Source organism: Odontesthes bonariensis, chromosome 14, assembly GCF_027942865.1.
Source record: "Odontesthes bonariensis isolate fOdoBon6 chromosome 14, fOdoBon6.hap1, whole genome shotgun sequence".
In the NCBI taxonomy this organism is placed as follows: domain Eukaryota; kingdom Metazoa; phylum Chordata; class Actinopteri; order Atheriniformes; family Atherinopsidae; genus Odontesthes; species Odontesthes bonariensis.
The window spans coordinates 6,144,275-6,165,164 of NC_134519.1; the positions used below are offsets into that span (position 1 = coordinate 6,144,275).

General features: G+C 41.2%; 1 protein-coding gene across 4 annotated transcripts in view; it reads left to right on the forward strand.

Annotated features, from left to right (window-relative positions):
• efr3a (EFR3 homolog A (S. cerevisiae)) overlaps positions 1 to 20,890 on the forward strand; it is a 158,354-nt gene that overhangs the window by 55,396 nt on the left and 82,068 nt on the right. For all 4 annotated transcript variants that reach the window (XM_075482695.1, XM_075482696.1, XM_075482693.1 and 1 more), the window contains 3 exons: positions 2,792 to 2,868; positions 7,300 to 7,427; positions 11,341 to 11,491. In XM_075482695.1, coding sequence (XP_075338810.1) covers positions 2,792 to 2,868; positions 7,300 to 7,427; positions 11,341 to 11,491 — 356 coding nt within the window. The remainder of the gene's footprint in view (positions 1 to 2,791; positions 2,869 to 7,299; positions 7,428 to 11,340; positions 11,492 to 20,890) is intronic.

A 20,890-nucleotide genomic window follows, 5' to 3' on the forward strand; every position in this document is an offset into this window, starting at 1 on the left:
TTTTAACGAGAATCTCCCGTCGAACACTTTCATTACAGCATCTACAGCAGTGTCAAAAGCTTGACGCTGCTCCATGTTGATATTGAATGAAGCGCTTCCGTGTACAATCCATGGGTTGAGTGGCAGTTCAACCACGTCACTACCTTGAACACGCCTCTACCCTGGGCCGTTGGCGCTGCTCAAAGTTGATTGCTTCCCGACAAAGTGGGTGGAGTTCCCATTTTTTTCGGGAACTCGAATCCACCTGAATGAGCAGTTTGCCTGAGTAAGTGTAGCAGAGCCGAAGGTGTTGCGTCACTGCGAGGGCGGAGCCTGGGTACGTCGTCGCAGTCATGATCCGGCCTCCTTCCCGAAGTGTTTTTGTTGGGTCTCTGAAGCCGAACAGCTTCCCACATCGATCGTCTCTCAGAAGAGCTGATTGCTGCCGTGACCTTTGAGCAGCTGCTCTTTCAGACTCAAAAACACTGACATTTTACAGAAGGCCGGCTGTGCCGACGGTCATCGATCAGGAAGGAACATTCAGCAGTCTGCGCCCCGAGCATGTTGGAGGATATCTGCAGGTTACGCAGGTGCACGGTGGAGGGATATCTGGAAGCTGGCCTTTTGTTTTTGTCCCGGTAGGATAAGATTCTGAATGGACCGCCTTCACTACAAGGAGATTCCCCACAGAAGGCGCGTTCTCCAACAGGAAGTACTCCGGAGCGGCGTCCCAAAGGACGTGGCGTGAGAAGTCTGTTTGAAATGCTGCAGAGGGGCAGATGAGGCTCCCCGCTCGCTGTTTCTGTGTCCATATCGTTGGGCGATGGACCTCTCGGGACTACTTTATCTCCCGGACTTCTTACCCTTTCGCTGGCTGACTGCTGCAGCTCCTCTGGAACATGTCAGGGCTGCGTTCTCGTGGGAAAATGGCTGATTTAACGCTCCGTACAGCAGTTTCAGTGCATTAAAATGTAACCAAAGAAGTGTAAACAACACTGTCGGAGTATTTGAACCCACGTGAGATCGTATTCAGAGTCGGTAATCGTGCATTTTAAAGATATGTGACGCGTTCAGATGATGGAAAAAGCTCCGCGTCTTAGGGAATATTTGCATGATGAAGACTTTGGATGGGGCTAAACATTGGAGTGGTGAAGGGGAAGTAATGTTTCATTGGTCTCTTACTTCTGCTAAAGTCTTTATCCCTCCATGTAAATGTAGCCGATGGGTTTCCATGATCTAATTATTCCTACTTGAACAACAAACCAGTTGGATGGGATTAAACTGTAGGTGGGCGGCTCTTTTCTTCTGTGTTCTTTGTGAATTCTCTGAATACTTTGTGTTTGACTCGGCACAAATTGTAAAACTGAGCCGAAGAAAGACATGAAGCTCTCAGAAACTGATTTAAACTGAACAACGGGGGCTTCAGAAATGGCCGATGAGTCATTTTCTTAGTGATTTGAACTGATTCTGCCCCCTAAAGTCGCCTCTTTACCTTGTTCAGTGAAGATATGTTTTGGCAGATTGGAGTAAAAGGTCCCGTGTAGCATCAGAAAAGTGGTGACTCGCTCCTGTTTTTGTTAGGGCTGGGCGAGTTAACTCGTTATTATCGCGTTAACTTGTTAATTATTTAACGCCGATAAATATTTTATCGCGCATTAACGCAGGTTTTTTTTATTTATTTTATTATTGTAAAAGTCTGTTGCTCACAGGCTTTTATTTTGTAAAAGTCTGCTGCTCACAGGCTTTTATTTTGTAAAAGTCTGCTGCTCACAGGCTTTTATTCTGTAAAAGTCTGCTGCTGTCTGCTGTGGAACCGGAAAAGAAAGTAATCGGCGGATCCACCAAACATGGAGAAGGGTACGGAACTTTTACTCGGCCATTTTCATTTTAAAGTTCTTCCAGACGGCGGAGTCGACAGAACCAAAGTCATCTGTAAACACTGCCAAGTTGAATTGTCTTCTCAGCGTAGTAGTTCCAGTCTAAAATATCACTTAAAGGCAAAACACACAACTGATAGCAGCAAGTCATTCAAGGAAACAGACAGTGGAGCGAGGCTTCTACATAAAAACTACAGAAAGATGCTGATGTTAAAAGTGTGTTTGCACAACAAATGTTATGGCACTTTCATTCATATGGCAGCACATTTAAAATAAAGCTAAATGCTAAAAGCTATACACTACTTTTGGATTCATTTTTGGATTTTGCGTACAAATGCGATTAATCATGATTAATCAGGGAAATCATGTGATTAATTAGATTAAAAACTTTAATCGTTGCCCAGCCCTAGTTCTTGTATTCGGGATGCGCACTCGGGTCCGCATGCATTAAATCGAAGCGTCTGTTGAGCCGAGCTCCTCTTTGTGTCAGGCTCACTGTTGACGTTTTCAGCTTTCAGGGTCGCATGGTTTTCACCAGCATAACTCTAAGTGCTGCTGGATTTAACAAAGCAAAAAGGCGATTTATTTCTCCCTCAGAAGTCAGTGACCACAGTGAGAGAGGAATCTGACTCCCTCACGAGTTGTGACTCTGATGACTCGACACTTCTTATTGACTCGCGGGCTGCGGCTGGTAATACAAATTCCCGTCGGTCAATAGGAGACGACCCACCGCGGCCGGGTCCTGAATGCAGAGTGAGTCGGGTCAGAGGAGGAAAACCGATGTGTTCCTCCTGCTTACTGTCGGATTACTCGGCTCCATCTCTGGTGTCTGGGCTTCTTTATTTATTGTAAATGAAGATGTTCGGTCCCAGCGCCGGCCTATCAGGAGGTCAGGGTAACCTTTGCTAACTGTGCCATCTTTGCTGTTCTTACAGGAGTCTGCGGCTGCTGTGGGCCGCTGAGGCCCAGGTACAAACGCCTGGTGGATAACATCTTCCCCGAGGACCCCAAAGTGAGTGCCGGCAAGCCTTAAATACCCTCAGTGAAGCAGAAATGATGCAGAGCTGATGTGTGATCTGTAAATCCTGACATGGCCTGTGCCATCAATGTGGAGCATGCAGCGTTTTAACAGAGATGAAGGGTTGGTGTTTAGCACTTTTTAACCTGCCAACTCTGGATGCTAACAGATGCTAGCAGAGAGCCAAATCATCGGCGAAGAAACGAGTTTTTAATTGGCTGCATCCGACGTGAGAGCCTCCGACACGGCTGCTGAATGCTGATCTGTCGTTGCTTTCATTAATCTGGTCTGAACTGAACGTACATCTGGCTTCTGATCACCTGTTAAATACGTCTCTTCTGTCTGATCAATGTTTTCATCAGTCTGGGAAGTGGTCGCCCAACTCCTGCTGGAAGGTTTTTTAGTAAAACTCTGAAACTGTTTTTGCTGCGTGAAGATTCAATCACGTACGGAGGTGGGTGGAGCAGCCAAAAATTATACTCGAGGAAAAGCACTGTTACTTCAGAATAATATGACTCAAGTAAAAATTATTCATCCAAATAATTAAAAAAGTGCTTGGTGAAAAAACTACTCAAGTTCTGAGTAACGTCTGATTTATTTGTTAACACAAGCATTCAATCAGACAGACAAAAATACTAAATAATCATCTTTAGGCAAATTAGAATTGAGAAAATTAATTCATTAATTACAAAATAGCTTAAATTAAAATAATCCAGGTAAATTCGAGTACTTCAATAAAAAATAAAAGAGACTTAGGAAATGTTTAAAACATATGTAACCCATATGTAACCTAAAAAAGAAACATTCACCTATCCATGGGGGAAAAACGAGTTTAGGAAACTTACCGCTACATGTTTCCTCAAGTTAGATGTTGAGTTTCTGCTGAAATGTGCGTTTGTTTTGGTTGCCACAGAAGACACATAATGTAGCTGCTGTTTCTCACTCTTTGTAAGGTAAACATGCTTTCAGTATGAGGCCTCGTCTGCGTCTTCATTTCCCACCGTTGGTTCTGACATTTTTCATCCGTTTCTTTGTTTGTTTGCTACGACTGCTAATGCTAAAGCTAACCCGTCCCGCCGCTGAGATCGAGTACGGTCACGTGACCAGACTGCACGGCTGCGTCTGATTGGTGGAACACAGTCAGGTGGTAGAGCCTTTGGCGGAAGTCTCTCTCTCTGTCAGAATAAAACATTAAAATGAGGCGTACGCGGGGGGATAAAAATAATGAGGCGTAGAATACCAAAGAGGTAAGAAGAAAAGTAACCAGCTCATTGTAGCCTAATGTAGCGGAGTAAGAGGACAGCTTCTGCTGCACACATCTACTCAAGGAAAAGTAAAAAGTATAGAGATTTAAAACTACTCCTAGAAGTATAATTATTTAAAAAACTTACTCAAGTAAATGTAACTCGTTACTACCCACCTCTGGCGGTGAATCACTACGTTTGGTGGCCGCTTGTGATGGCGGCGTCGAGATGATGAGGAGACCCGTGCAGTGAAAACGCAGAAGTGAAGCGACTGAATAAATCCGTCATGGCTTCGATATGCAGATAACATTATTTTCACTCGTTTGATTCCTCTACGGTCGATTTAAAAAGCTTAATTTTCTCCATTCTTGACCCTTGAACTCTTCTCGGAGGTCGATGTGACTGCCTAAAGGGAACAAAGGGAACGCTGGAAAGGTTGAGACCATCATGCTAAATGAAAAGCTCCCAGGGGACAGTCTCAGATTAGCTCCCCCCCACCTCTCAGATGAGTCCTGGCAGGAATATTTATTTACACCTGTTCTCTTTTATCATAAAGAGCGTTCAGTTTGACCTTCCTGTTACCAAGAAAAACATTCCATGAATCAAAAGTCACCTTCTGCAGCAAAGGGAAGGGAGTTTTATCTGTTTCTCTGAGGAGGAAATGGAGCAAACTTCAGTTTATTTCAGTGTATTTCTGAGGGTCTGAGCTGTGTTTGAATGATTCGTAATTACGTTTCAGGCCCGGCGAGTTGTTGTGTTCAGTCATTTTCTCCTGCAGCAGAGGAGCCAAATCAAACACGTTCACAGTTCATTTAACATCACTGTCGGGTTTAATGGAAACAAACAAACCTGATGTCTTCAGTTTAACTTTAAGGAACATTTTACGGTTTAAACGGGAACTGAAAGAGTTTTTTAACACTATCGTGATCTCTCAGGAAGAGCTCCAGCCACACAAGCTGATCTTCTTTAACCTTGTAGCACCCAAGCATATGAATAATCATCGAAAAAAAATCATTTTGGCTCTTCTTGCATCTTTTTGGGTGGGAATAAACCAATATTTTTGATCATTTTAGGCAATGTAGCATATTTGTGGGCTTTCCTGATCAGTGTTTCCCACAGAATTTTTGGAAACTATGGGGGGGGGGTGTAAATTCACGCGCCGTAAATTTGTGCGACTGCAGATTTTATTTTATTTGATTGATTTGCACACATTCATTCAAATATATAAAAAAATACACAATAAAACCCAACAAATTAAAAAAAAAAAAAAAGGAATGTGTGCTGGAGATGTCAGAAACCCTTGTGGGCTTATGAGGAAACCTCATCTTGTCATTAAAACCCAATGATAACAATTGTAATAGAAAATATTTACAGGTTAAAACTAAACTTCATGATAAATATGAATGGATCATATACAGTGAGTAGTTATGCCTTTTTGAGAAACTTGAAAAGGTTTTCCTTGATAACAAAGGGTATGGGAAGCACACAATGAGTTCAGGAACACATCAGAAGTGGTTTGGTGTTGATATCTTTAAAAACAAGAGAGCTATTACAAAATAAAAGTCTAAAATGGAATTAACTATGCACACTGAGTAAATGTTCTACCTAAAATGATTTTTCTGGAAACTAAAAGGCTGTGAAAGCTTTATAGTGAGTTCACAAACCCATCAGAAGTGGTTTGGTGTTCATTGGTTGAATATCCAGTGAGAACAAAAAAAGGCGTTGCACTTTTGCAACGGTCCTTAAGCGCTCCGGCTGCCGTAGTTCACTTAGAAGTATATTCGGCGCGATTACTTAGTCTTAGTTTTCTGTAAATATTAATACCATCCTGACGCTAATTGGTGCGGTTTCCGTGACGCTATTACAATTACAAAGCCGGAAAATAGGCGAATGTGAATATAAAACCAACTTCACCCCGCTCCGCCTAGTCGGGACGGTTGAACCACACATGCGGGACGGATGAAACACCTTATTTTAAACAGAAACTATTGAGCTTACTATTTTTTTAAGCAACATACCGGACAACATACTAGTGTACTCGTCATTGCTCAAATTTCACATTATTTCTCAGAATATAAATAGGTCAAAAAAATATGTTTGTCAACGAAATCACGATGATTACAGCTGATCTTTATGCACGCGCACCCACTGATCTATAACGTGTGTCAATCGCCCCGACAGCGACTAATAACACATAAACCTTTTTTGCCACTAAACTTCAAAACTCTGACATTGCACACTTTAGGACATGTTTAATTACTAATTCACCTGTTGTATAGTCATATTGGTTGGTTTTCGAGGAAATCGCTGTGTTTCAAAAAAAAAAAAAAATCGCCGTGTTTCAAATGATTGGGATTCGGAAACTATGGCGGGCCGCCATAGTTTCCTAAATGTATGGGAAACACTGCTGATTAATTTTGTTGACAAAACCAAGTCATTCTCTGCAGATCGTTTGGCTAAAAAAGGTTTAGTGAAAGTTCACCAGTTACCGCTGTGAAAGGTGGACAAAGCAGACCGCACCAAACGAGACCAGAACGAACTGGAACAGAGCACCGCAAAGCAGAGTGTAATTCACTGACCCAAGAAAACGATGCTGTGACAACTGTCGGCACATAATGTAATGTAAAAAAATATTACACATGAATGTAAATAATGTATGTAAATTTAAAAAATCAAATAATGTAAATAAAAATATAATGTGAATAAATAAAAAGCTTGTTGCATATCTGCAACTGTGGGTGCTACAAGGTTAATAGTTGAAGAGCATGGCATCCATTATGGGGCCGTAACAAATGATTGTTTAGATTAATTAGGTATTTCTTTTGATTATTGAACGGATTTATTGAGTAATCGGAGTGTAAACACTCGTAAAGAAGCTCATAAAATCAGAGGTTAAATGAATATTTATGCAGGTCCAGCTGTGTGAACATCTGTTTGCTGTATTTTAATGAGGCTGAAATCCTTGTAAAGCCTCTTACTTCCCTTTTTATTGTCTGTTACAGTGACTCAGAGTTAAATAACAGAGGTTGGAACTACTCGTTAAAACCAGCGCTCTCTGGTTTCACAAATGCGTTAAAGATCCCTTTTTGCTTTGTTTTGATTTTTGGTTGAACTTTGCCGTGAAAGCTCCTAATCTTTAAAGCCTCATCAGATCAGTTTGGACTGTGTGTGTTTTCCGCAGGATGGCCTCAGTAAATCCGACATGGAGAAGCTGACCTTCTACGCCGTGTCGGCCCCAGAGAAGCTGGACAGGATCGGCGCCTACCTGGCCGAGAGGCTGAGCAGAGACGTGGTGCGACACCGCTACGGGTGAGTGGTTTCTCCCTTCGGCTTCGGCGTTTTACACCAGTAATCGTTTTTCTTCAGTAAAGCAGCACGAACTGCTCGTATTAACCCAGAATAACCTCTCAATTTACAGATTCTGTGACATAAAACGACATGAGCTCAAGAAGCTTAAAGCACGGCAACACTTTTATGTTTACGGTTACTTACTCGCCACAAAAAATTAAGTCGCTTATAACGCCCACATACATGATCCAATCTGTCCCAAACTCCATACGGTGAATGCTGGACCCAGCCTGAACGCGCACATATAAAATAGTGACATCCACCTTTAGCGCCACCTGCTGGTGGTTGTAAACGTCTTCTTTTTTTTTTCCACACCTCGCATTTTATCGAACTCCTCCTACATATTTAATGCTAAAATCTTCAAACTTGGCCAGGTTACTTTTAAGACACGGTAGGAAAAATTAATTGAAAAACTTTTCCAAACTCTGAACGGTGTGGGCGTGGCCAGGCGGTGAAAATCGTGTGATGGCGTTTGTGATTTCAAAGCCTTATCATCATCGTAAGGTCATGAAACTTGGCAAACACGTCCACCCTGACGACCTCGTACGTATGTAAAGGGTATCCTGTGTGGGCGGAGCAAAATGGCTCAGTGGCGCCCCCTAGAAAGTTTAAAAAAACCTCTCCACATTGGGGTTATTATGTGCTCGTACGTACGCAGAGGGTATCGTGCGTGTGGGCAGAACTGCGTGACTACGTCGTCCAGCGCATGCCCAACGGACGCACACCTCGTTTTTATTATTATTATTATTTTTTTTTTAATACTATTGATCTTTTAATCAACCCTGATTTTTAACAATGTCAAAACTCTCCTTCAGACTCCCTCTGTGAAGACTTTGCAGACCACGTCCATAAAATAAAATGGATTTTATAAGATCAATGATCTATTGCCAAATACTGTTTTTAATACATTAGAAAGCTTGTTTTTACCTGAGGAAACGCTGGACAGTTTTGCCCTGGTTGATGCGGAGATGCTTGGTAGAGTTTTCTCCCAAGTAAAACCAACCACCTGCCTTTTAGACCCAATTCCCTCATCACTTTTTAAAACGTTTTATGGATTCTTTGAAGATGAGCTCTTGAATATCGAGAATTGTTCCCTTCAGACGGGTACTTTGTGCTACATTGTCGTTTATGCGCGACACCGAAGCTTGTAGAGTGTTAATCCAACATGGCAGCGGACACAACGTTACCGTTCGATGCAGCCTTAGAAAGTGTTTTAAGTAGCTTAGAACCCAAGTTTACTTTTATTTTACCTTTTTTTTCTTCTTCTTCCTCGTCGAATTTCTGTCGCTCTACATACGTCATCTGGTATAAGTGATACAATTGGCTATGAATCGCGCGCAAAGCAGCATGGGAAGAACCAGACGCCATTTGATAGACATTCGTAGCGCCCAATAAACGGCTCTAGGCATTCGTAAACCACGCCTCAAATACGAGAAAATGCACACCTAGTTCCCAGACCACCATCTCATCGAGATGTGGACGCGTCAGCCAGGCTACGTGTCCACTGTTTTTCTGTCCATCTGAGACGAGCTGGTGTCCAGAGAACTGGGCCGTGTTCCTGCACAGAGCTGATATATGGCTTCCTCCTGGTGTGGTACAGCTTCAGCTCACATTTCGTGGACTGTGTTGAGTGGAAATGGTTCTCCCAGCTCCTCCTGAGCCCATGTGGCTGTATGGATCATGGTGGCGTGATGACGGTTTCTCATGCAGTGCTGCCTGAGGGCTCCCAGCTCATCCAGCAGGGCTTTCTGTCCTTGGCCTTTCCACACTGAGGTTTCCCCAGACTCCCTGAATCTTTTCACAACATTCTGCTCTCTAGATGCTGAAAGACCAAAGTTCTTTACAATCTATCATCGAGAAAAATGCATCTTTTTTAGCTTATTTATGGTTCTCTGATGGAATTTGGCCCAAAGTGGTGAGCCACGACCCATCCCTGTTTGGAAAGACTCCACCTTTGGTGGAAGCTCCTTTTATACCCAATCCTGACACCCTCACCTTTAACCAGGTAACCTGCTGGATGGAGAATCCTCCAGAATGTCGTTACTGTAGATTCTATCGACTTTTCAGTCTTTGTCTCCTTAACAACCAATAATATGGTGTCGATTGACATTATTCTTTGTTAATTTCCATTTGTAAAGTAATCAAAATGAGCTGAAAGATACAAACAGCCCTTCTGAATGTCACCAGATCAATGGAGTCGTTATAATGTCGGAAACCGTTTAGTTGGCTGTGATTTTTATTCCCCAAAGCTGACCCCACCCCTTCCATCTTTAGCCGCTACAGATCCGTTTGGCTTTACCTCATTCATTCTGCTTCTAACAGAGTGACGCGTTCACATGTCGGAGTTTATTTCACTCAAACCCCAAAGCTGTTGGCAGCCTTTACCTTCCAGATGGAGCAAACTCAAAGAAGTCGATTCTTGCTGCAGCTAATTCATTGAGTATCAGTAAATCTGCCCTATAGTACACAGTGAAGTCACACTTTGGCACAACCCGTCCCTCCACTTATTCCTACCTACCTTAAATCTATTCGAATTTATTTAAAAAACACATCAAAAGCAACCACAGTTGATCAAAGTGCCAAACAGGACATAAATAAAACAACAAGTTAAATGCAGTTAAAGGAGAACAAAGAAGTCTTCAGCAAAGACACCATCTCCTTTACTCACTAAGCCTGACCGGGCAGCAGCTGAAGGCGGCTTATCAGAGGAGTTAAAGTAAAAGCCGTTTAAAAACATACAAAAAACACTTATGTTTAATCCGGAGCTAGTGGAGTGATGCCAATGTAGAGGGTTTGTTTCACCTTTTTCTGGTGCCTGTTAGAAGCTGCAGATGGGCTGAAAGAGACCGGCTGATGCGCAGGTACGAGCAGCTACAATAATCCATCCTTCAGGTGATTAAAGCCGTAACAAATGTCTTCAGATCATAACAGGAAAGAATGGATTTCCACCTCTGAGTTTGTAAGATTCAACTGAAGACGGTTGTTAGCGATGCTGCGTTTCACCTCCTGAAGACATTTTTTGGATCGAAGTGGAGTCCTCCAGTTTAAGGGCAGGTAGATGTGTTTATCATCTGCGTAGCAATTAAATTAGATATTATGTTTGCTGGAAATGTAGCCTAAGGGAAGTTGGGAATAAGATTGGTCCCAATATAGATCCTTGAGGAACTCCACTAGTGACTGGGGATGTTGGGGATAAATTCCCTGTGTTTACAGAGGAAATCCTGTCTTTTAGATAAGAGGTAAACGTCAGCAGGACAGCACCCTGAATGCCAAGCTGCTCTTTAAAACAACTTTGAGCAATATTATGTAGCTCAACTCCAGATTGCGCTGAAATATTTCAGAAAACGCAACAAACAAAAAAATATTATGTTTGCTGGAAATGTAGCCTTAGGGAAGATGGGAATAAGATTGGTCCCAATATAGATCCTTGAGGAACTCCACTAGTGACTGGGGCTGTTGGGGATAAATTCCCTGTGTTAACAGAGGAAATCCTGTCTTTTAGATAAGAAGTAAACCTCAGCAGGACAGCACCCTGAATACCAACATGCTCTTTAAGACAACTTAGAGCAATGCCCCCAACTCCCAGGCTGAAGGGCTGGAAGGCACCGAGGACGAGGACCCCAAAATTTCTCACTGCTTCATGGCTGAAATCGGCCTCCTACTGCAAATATCTGCAATGTGCAGATGAATAAATACACCAGACTCTGTTTTCCAGCTTTCTGTGCAAGTTATGAAGGATTAAAATGCCCTGACTTTGTGTGCAAAGGCCTTGTGTCCATCGCAGACTTTTTGACCTGGATGATGTGCTCTGGTTGTGTTTCATTTGAAAATGGAGCCTTGATGAGGAACTTTAACCCCCGCCACCTGTCTGCAGGTATGTGGTGATAGCGATGGAGGCTCTGGACCAGCTGCTGATGGCTTGTCACTCTCAGAGCATCAAACCCTTTGTGGAGAGTTTCCTGCACATGGTAGCCAAGCTGCTGGAGTCCAGAGAACCGGACCTACAGGTCCTGGGAACCAACTCGGTAAGTCGGGGAAAACCCAGCTTCAACACAAAACACTCTGTCACTCAGACGTTTTCATTTCACACAAATTCTTTAGAGCTTTCTCACCCTCTGAGAGGTTGTTTTTGTGGCAAAATGTTTGAAAAATTTACAAAGAAAATGGCCACAAAACACAGACACTTTTATATTGAATGGCAGCAGGAATCTGGGCAAGAAAAAGACATCTCGCTCCGGCTCTCAGAAGCACACACACACGATCTGAAAGCAATTTATGGCTCTCAAGATATGGTCAATTGAAGAAAAGGGCTTTCAGGCAGATATATTTCTGTATTAGGGTCCTGAAAAGGCTCACGTGGGTCTCATTAAAGGAATGCATGTGCTTGGTAACAGTTATCGCTGCCATTGGGATAACTTGGTATTCTAGGTGGAGCACACACGGAAAGCTGGGAGGAGATGAGTGTGAAAATGAAAATGGTTTCCTCACTAAATAACTGAATTACCATGTGATAAAGTACTTCTGCTGCCTTCCCTGAACGGTTTCACATTCAATTTCAAGTTTAAAAAAAATGTCTTTGAACAGCAAAGAGGACTTTTCACCAAATAATAGTTTAAAGCGCCTTTGGCTGTTTCGTCGGTATGAGGTGTTGTCTCTGCTTTCCTTTCAGATTTTTATACTTTTATGTTGACTGTCATGTATCTGCAAAACAGACCCGTGTTGCTAAAGTTGATTTTCTTTTTTTTTTTTTTTCTCTAAACAAGCCAAATAAATCAATTACTTTCAGCCCAGAGGCTGATTCTTGCTTTTACATAGCTAATTTAATTCCCTGCAACGAATCCTTTTGTAAAGCGTTTATCATGAGGTGTAAATCTCGGCTCCATTTTGTCCCTCCAAGTCCTCTGAAGGTGAACCCAAAATGCTTTGTTTTTCCTTCGACTTCTTTTCATGCCGCTTCCTATCGGAGCCTGTTGTCCTTGCCATTGTTCGTGGTTGATCTGAGCAGGATACTGAGCTGCAGGTTTAGATGCAGAAGCCTATGCATTATTTATGTGTGGTATTTAGACTCTGACAGAGGAGAACAGATGCAGAGCCGGGTGGCCAAATCAGGAGGTTGGAGAGTGGGGGGGGGTTTCAACAGAGGTACAGGCAGCCTGTAGGTGAGAGCCATGTTAATTAAATTTTCCGCATATGGCCCACTTCAAAGGTAATGCGCCTCCATTTAATGTCGGTGTTTGGTTTTGCATTGTAGCCGGGCAAAATGAAGCACTTTTTATTTGTTGTTTGCTTGAGATGTCTTAGAGAGCAACATCAACACAAAGCTAAAAGAAATTTCATGAAAACAAAAAAGAGGATTTGCAGCTTTAATAGGAGGCTCAGCAGAGTCTAAAGACTTGCAAACATTGCACATTTGGGTTTGTATGGTGGCCCTAAGGTGTATGAAATAAAACATTTTACATAACAAACCAAAGATTTCACAAAACAAGTCAACATTTCCTGAAAAAACAAACAAATACCACAACAGAGAATGTATGGGGAAAATAACGAAACATTTCATAAATCATTTAGATGATGATATTTGATATTTTAACGATATTTTGTTAATCAAATCAGATGACGCTGAAATATTTCAGAAATCGTAACAAAACGGACGCTGAAATATTTCAGAAAACGTAACAAAACGGACGCAGAAATATTTCAGAAAACGTAACAAAACAGACGCTGAAATATTTCAGAAAACGTAACAAAACGGACGCTGAAATATTTCAGAAAACGTAACAAAACGGACGCTGAAATATTTCAGAAAACGTAACAAAACGGACGCTGAAATATTTCAGAAAACGTAACAAAACGGACGCTGAAATATTTCAGAAAACGTAACAAAACGGACGCTGAAATGTTTCAGAAAACGTAACAAAACGGACGCTGAAATGTTTCAGAAATCGTAACAAAACGGACGCTGAAATATTTCAGAAAACGTAACAAAACGGACGCTGAAATATTTCAGAAAACGTAACAAAACGGACGCTGAAATATTTCAGAAAACGTAACAAAACGGACGCTGAAATATTTCAGAAAACGTAACAAAACGGACGCTGAAATATTTCAGAAAACGTAACAAAACGGACGCTGAAATATTTCAGAAATCGTAACAAAACGGACGCTGAAATATTTCAGAAATCGTAACAAAACGGACGCTGAAATATTTCAGAAAACGTAACAAAACGGACGCTGAAATATTTCAGAAAACGTAACAAAACGGACGCTGAAATATTTCAGAAAACGTAACAAAACGGACGCTGAAATATTTCAGAAAACGTAACAAAACGGACGCTGAAATATTTCAGAAATCGTAACAAAACGGACGCTGAAATATTTCAGAAAACGTAACAAAACGGACGCTGAAATATTTCAGAAAATTCAGAAAACGCAACAATTAAGATGCTGAAAAATTTTGGAAAACAACACCACTAGCACCATTTTTTTTTAAATATCAAAACAGAAAAGAAACCCCATTATTATTCTCGTGTGTGTGTGTGTGTGTGTGTGTGTGTGTTTGTTTTTGAGCGACAAATAAACACGTCAGTGTTTCTTCTCTGTCTGCACCAGCTGGTCTTCACTCTTCACTCTTGCTAGATGTACCTGCCAGTTGACTTTATCTGCAGAAATTGGCAGTCTGGGGGGGTGAGAAGCGTCTCCGTCCATCTCAATAGAAGAGACAGTCATCCGTCCACACTCAGACGCATGAAGCCAATGAGTCAGACTCACAGGGGAGTTCAGGTCCAATATTTATAGCCTGTGGAGCCAGCTGTGCTGCACGTACAGTACAGCCAATTCCATGCCAAGCAAACCTGTTACACTTGGTCTGAATGGCTTTCACATTTATTTTCCTTTAATCACGTTCGTCTATGATTTATGGACAGTCGACATTTCTTGATGGGTGTTTTTTTTAAAGTTAAACTAAAATGGGAACTAGATCTTCCAGATTTTTTTGTACAAGTTGGCATTAAATCAGTTTGATGTCTCTGTTTCTGCTGGACCGAAGTGTTGTTTAATCTCAGTGGGCTGTACAGAAAATCAATGTGGTCTTTATTAGATTCCATCTGTTGACTTCGCTGTCGGCTTCGTTGTCCTCCTTCACTTTTAATTTCACACATCACATTTAGTCCACAGATGGTCAGAGAAGTGTCAGCTCCTCTTCCAACTTATTTAGTCTACAGTTATGTCTTTGTTTCTGTCTGTTTGAGCCTTCTGTGGAGCAAACGCGCCGATGGCCAATAACAAAATCAGACAGTTGTGATTATATTATGATGATCTGATTATAAAATGTCAAATAAGATAAGCTTAGCAATTACAGTTTTACAGTAGAAACTAGTGTTTTTATTTAAGCTTGTTGGTTTAAACCTGTAAGATCTGAGAAGGACTGCAGATTATTTTATTAAATATGTTATAATTATATTTAGATTTAAGACTGTACACCACATTTTGAGGTTTACAAATGGGCGTGTTTGCTCTTTTCTTTATCTGTGTCTTTAATCGTGTGTCTGTGGCCTAAATCTAATCACAATAATTACAGCAACCCATTTTCTTTCTGTGTTTTTGTTTATTTTTAGCTTTCCAACATCTTTTTACTGTGTCTGTTCAGTTTTTCCTTCTTTAATATAGAAAAGTCTTCGGTTTAGTGCAAACACGGAGGCAGTTTAATACTTGTATATCACTTTATAATGTGAGTTTAGGCAAAACTTCAAAGTGAATTGGAGTCGGTGTGTTTGATGCTTTAAGCCTCTTTAATCATGCAGCGTTTGAGCTAAAAATTTAAAATAGAAATAGATACAACTATATTTTATAAATATTTAAATGATTTCATGTAAAAATTCATTGTGAAATAAAATGGAAATGGATGCGTTTCAGGACGTAAGTGCGTAGAAATGTTAAAGAAAAATTAATTATGCAGTGCGAAAAAAAAAAAAAAAGAATAGCTTAATTTGTATTTTTCTGTTTACAAATATATGTATTTTTTTTGGGCCGTTTCAGTCCTTATTTATACCAGATCTGCTGGATGTGAGAATGGTAGCTGAATATTAGCTGAATGTTAGCTGAACGTTAGCTGAATGTTAGCTGAACGTTAGCTGAATGTTAGCTGAATATTAGCTGAACGTTAGCTGAACGTTATCTGAATGTTAGCTGAACGTTAGCTGAGCGTTAGCTGAGCGTTAGCTGAACGTTATCTGAACGTTAGCTGAACGTTAGCTGAATGTTAGCTGAACGTTAGCTGAATATTAGCTGAACGTTAGCTGAACGTTATCTGAATGTTAGCTGAACGTTAGCTGAACGTTATCTGAATGTTAGCCGAACGTTAGCTGAACGTTATCTGAATGTTAGCTGAACGTTAGCTGAACGTTAGCTGAATGTTAGCTGAACGTTAGCTGGTAGTGCATTCATCAGGGTCTCATGTTTGAGTTGAAGAGTTTAAACATGGTGAGGAGGAAGGCTACAGAAACTGCATTCAGGCTTCAGATGCTGTCAAGAAAAGGCTATGCTTTGTGGGATTTGATCCACGGTGCGAACAAGATGTTTCCGGAAACAAGCGGCCTGTTGGGACTCTGTCTGCAACACTCTCCTGCTGCAGATACCAGGAAACTTTGCTCTGGCAAACTGTAGCACCGATGGGAGGATGGAGCAAAAGAAGTCAGGAAATCCAACACACATTCGCAGTGCACACTGACTGAATGCTGTGGCTCATATTCTGCTGTTATCACGACTTAAAGCCCAAACTAAGGCCAACGGAAGGAGCTATGAAATTGCTTCTTGGCTTGAGTCGACCAACATTAAGCCGCCTCCCACTCAAACTGTCAAGCTGCCCCTCCAGCAGCCAGCAGGCCCATCAGTGAACCAGCCGCTCGGGCCAGAAACGCCCTCACGGATGGATGTGTAAATGCCAATACGGTCCCCTGATAGTTGGCTCCTATTTCCTGCATTTATTTCCCTTATTTTTGTATTTAAAGCATTAGAACTAAGCACTCAGAATAGCCTCTAAGGCCATTTTTTTAGTAAAGAACGTCATTGTTGGGATAAAGAAAGCTTGGTAGGTTTTTCCATGTTTTTGGGTCGTCTCAGGGCTGCATTTTGGTTCACACTTCATACAACCCCACCTGAAAAAGAATCTCTTTATTTACTTCTGTGCCTCGTTGGCCTCGTCACATTGGGCACGTTCGTCTGGCTGATGTGTTTGGAGCGTTTTGGTTGTTGCTCCTTTGAGATTTCATCTCTCTGTCACCGTCGCATCATTTCATCTGCAGCCGCTCACACATCACAGGTTCTCTGCCGGTTTCAGTCTGAATGCAAGAAGGTTTCTGTGGCTGTTCTGCTTTCAGATTCAAAGAATCCTCGCATTTCATGGCAAAGTACTCGAATCAAACGGTGTTTTCTTGTAGAATCGAAATATGAAAGCAGGTTTAGGTTTCTTTTAGTTGAATTTGTGTCACTTGGTAAAAGTTTCCGGTTGTGAAAGGTATCATAAATTCAACAAAAGCTTGTTAAAGAGGCAGAATGGGTCTAAATCTGCATATACAACCGACTTTCCAAACTGCAGATCGATGATGAAGCATCACTGTGGCACATTTTGCTCGCCTGTTTAGTGGCAGCTCATTTCAAATGTAGCCTCTAAAGCAGTGATACTCACTATTTTTTTCACCAGAGCCACATTGGCAGCAAAATCAAGGGCAGAGCCACTTTTACCACAACATACTAAAGTCCCCTTTTGCAAATATGCATTTCTACATATAAAACATCCCACAAAAAAAGAAACAACACAGCCAATACATGTTCAATTCAGACCACATTTACCTTAATACTGGGATGAGCAGAAGCTGGCGTGCATGTGCTCGACTTTCTTCATGTTGTATTTGTAGTTTGTTGTTGTAATCATAGTGAGACATTCAGGATGAGCATGGTTTCTGTGCTGGTTTTTGCCCTTTTTTAATTAAAAACCGATCCATGGTGCCTGCATCTCGCGCTGGCTAAAGGAGCTAGCGTGCTCTGCGGTCAGGTGTGATGGTGGTTTAAGCGGGCTGCGTTGCCAGGTTTAACAGTTCCCCCTTTAGGAAACACCATTAAGCCTTAATTAATACTTAATGAAAATACTTAATACTGTGCAGTATTCGCTGTATGTTATTTGAAAAAATGTATTGTTATTGTTACCATATTGTTATAAGCTACTATGCGAGTCACGCAATGAGTATCTCTGATCTAAAGTCACCAGAGGGAAGCAAAAGGGATAGTTCCAGTGTTTGTATCTAAAAGCCTCGGTATGCTTCTCCGTCAATCCGTCTCCGTGGTCACGCAGAGGCTATTAAACCTTTCGAAGTTCTCCGTCAGGATGTTTCCCCAAAAGTATCTTTGAATAAACAAAGAAAACCAAGTGACAACAACCCGTAACACAACTAAATGAACAACTGAAGCTAAAGGATGCTAATCTGGGTTAAACCCAAAATATAATTTCCAACCAAATTTAAGTCTAACAAAGTACCGTCACACACACGAACAAACACGATAACATTTCTCAGCCAAAGTGTGAAAGACACCAGAGGCCAGCTGCTTACACAAACAACCCAGACTCACGATGGCATTTCTAGCAAGAACTATGCATAATATTTTCATAATCTTCATTCAGGGACTTTAGACTATCTTTTGTTTTATTATTTTCGCCAAAGATTTAAAAAAAACGTAAGCATACATAAGAAAACGTAAGAATAAAAAGTTTTCTACCGTTGTTAAGAAGATACTAAAATCTTTGGCGAAACTAATAAAACAAAAGATTGTCCACAGTCCCCTGCATAGTTCTCGCTAGAAATGTCATCGAAATGCATACAAATGCAGATACTTTCTTAAAATGTTGTGTTTTTCACAGAAAATAGGCCGACAGTCGGCCATTTTCTTTTTTTTTTTTTGTTGAGGGGAAACGTGATAGTTGCGTGACCTGGTTGCAAGGCAATGTAAATGAAATAGGTAAAATAAAACGTAGTATTGTCCCAATTTTGGGGACCATATAGTGACAATACTACGTTTTCCCATGTGAACCAACGTAGCTATCACACATTTTGCTGTGAGTCTGGGTTGACACGAACCCAACCAGCTGCCCACTGAAACGCAGGAAACCAATGGTGTAAAAAAGATAAACTGGCTTTCTGATTGGCCTGTTCAAACCGCACAGCTAAAAATAAAGCTACACCTCCCCCCCAAACATAAACGACATAGTTTATGTTCAATATAACAAAACACCACATGTGAGGGTTGTAAAACCTGCAATCTACAGAGAGCATCGGCTCAGAAACTGGCTGCATCACTTTTATGTCTAATGTCAAGATGGTAGTGTTGGGTGGTTATAGCCCAACGCATGAGCCTTTGATTCTACTTTTGGGATAGAAAAACAAGTGGGTTATGATCTGTTATGACAGTAATGAGTGGCTTGATCCGAGGTTTACTTCAGAGTGCTGAAGTGCCACAGAGCAAAGGCCACAGTTACCAACAAGGGTCTCTTTTAGTCAGCAGTAAACGTCATAAAGTTTATACAACTGTGTAACCTCGTATATCAGAGGGATGACACGTAGGTTCTTTAGAGTTGTGGAGGTAAAAATGTGGCTCAAGAGACGGCAAAACTCAAAGTTTTTATGCTCCAGGACATAGTGGAGCCTGTTTTAGGTCAGACCTTTAGAAATATTCTCTTCTTATTGGTATTAAATCATCGGCGTCAGGCTTTGGTGTGGTTGGGTTTTTATAGTAAATGGGAATGTAATACTGGCTTAATCTGACTGTGATTAGCTTTCAAAAGAGTCCAAAATCAAGCATTTCTACCACACGGTTCCAGAACGGCCTTGATTTTTACTCAAAGTAAGCCATCGATGGGTGTTTCAGGACTTAACTGGACTGGAATGGGTTTAAACTGGTGAACAAGGCAAGGAAGACCCTCTGCTGGAGAGAGTGGCAGCCATCAGATTAGAGAACACCACGATATTAAAAAGTTGGATAATCTGCTGACCGTTTTTTTTTCAAATAGTAAAACCTGTTTTAATTCAAAATAGAGAAAATTTTCGATATTTTATAACCAAAACTAGGTTTAAAAAGCCAAAACTTTACCAATAACAGGGTGCTTGTGCAAGTCTTGAAAGTTAATAAGTATGGAATTTTGAAGCACTGTTTTCAGACCTTAAAGTCTTGAATTTTGTGTGAAAGTCTGAATAAAGTATGGAAAATAAATGTATGGTAGAATGTTACAGTATGCTGAAAGGCATTGTGAAATGAGAAATAGGAAGGTAGGCTATAAAACTATAATTTTAGTATCTGGTCACGTACTGTATTAGCCTAATGGGATGAGATGTGAGTGAAGAGACTGAATTCTACATACATTCATTTATTTATTTATTTTATAGATAGTTTTTGTGACACTTGTTTGATGTGAAATTCATGTACTTGTGATTTTCATGTTTTGAAACGTTTTCATCAGTAAAAGCATAATTTACTGTGAATAATGCATTTGTTCATTGAATGCTAGCCTATAAAAAAATAACATTTCTAATAAACACAGTTGGTACAATCTGAAGTAGGCAGTAGGCACACAAGTTACAAATACATAAAGTTAAGGTCTTGGGGGGGAAAAAGGTATCATTTCTAAAATAGTCTGGAAAAACTCTGGAATTTTAATTTGGAAAAAGAGCAAGCACCCTGTGGAGAGCGTTAGAGCCATCAGATTAGAGCCAATGTTCTCTGCTAAAGTCCAGAGTTCAAGAAACATCTCAAAGTTAACGGTTGGAGGAGTGAAAACGAGCAGAAGAGGAGAAATGCTTTGACCTAGAAAAGCCGGGAATGGACGAATGGGAGCTGCTGTTTGATGGTTTTAATACACTTTAATGTCAGTCACCTGTAAGATCTGTTTTATTTCTTTATGACAGAATAAAACCAAATTAAATCTATTCAAGGCTCGTCTCCATGATGCCCAAATTTAAATCCTGACCGGAGCTTCCCATCGACCTGAACACCAGCCACCGCCTGTACTTCCTCTGGTTGTGCAGTTGTACGGTGTATTAGCAGCTCCCGTGTGCCAGCTGCCTTCCGTCTGAGCCATTACCCCCGAGGAGAGGTTAGCACGAAATGGGAGGAAATTACCAGGTAGAACAGCGGGGGTTTGTCATTGATGCCGAACTGAGCAGAGGCAATTTGTCGCAGTGGACAATGAGAGGGTAGGGACAAGCGCTCCTCGAGAGCAGCCGGCAGAAGGAGAGGCCTCTCCAGAGGACACTCGATGCTTGTTTGGAACGAGGAAATTATAGTCTGGGCAAAAGGGGGGAAGCTCTTCAATGGCTGTAGTCAGCTTTGCAATGCAAGACGATGCTTTTTAGTCACAGGAACCATGTCGGCTTTGTCTCTCC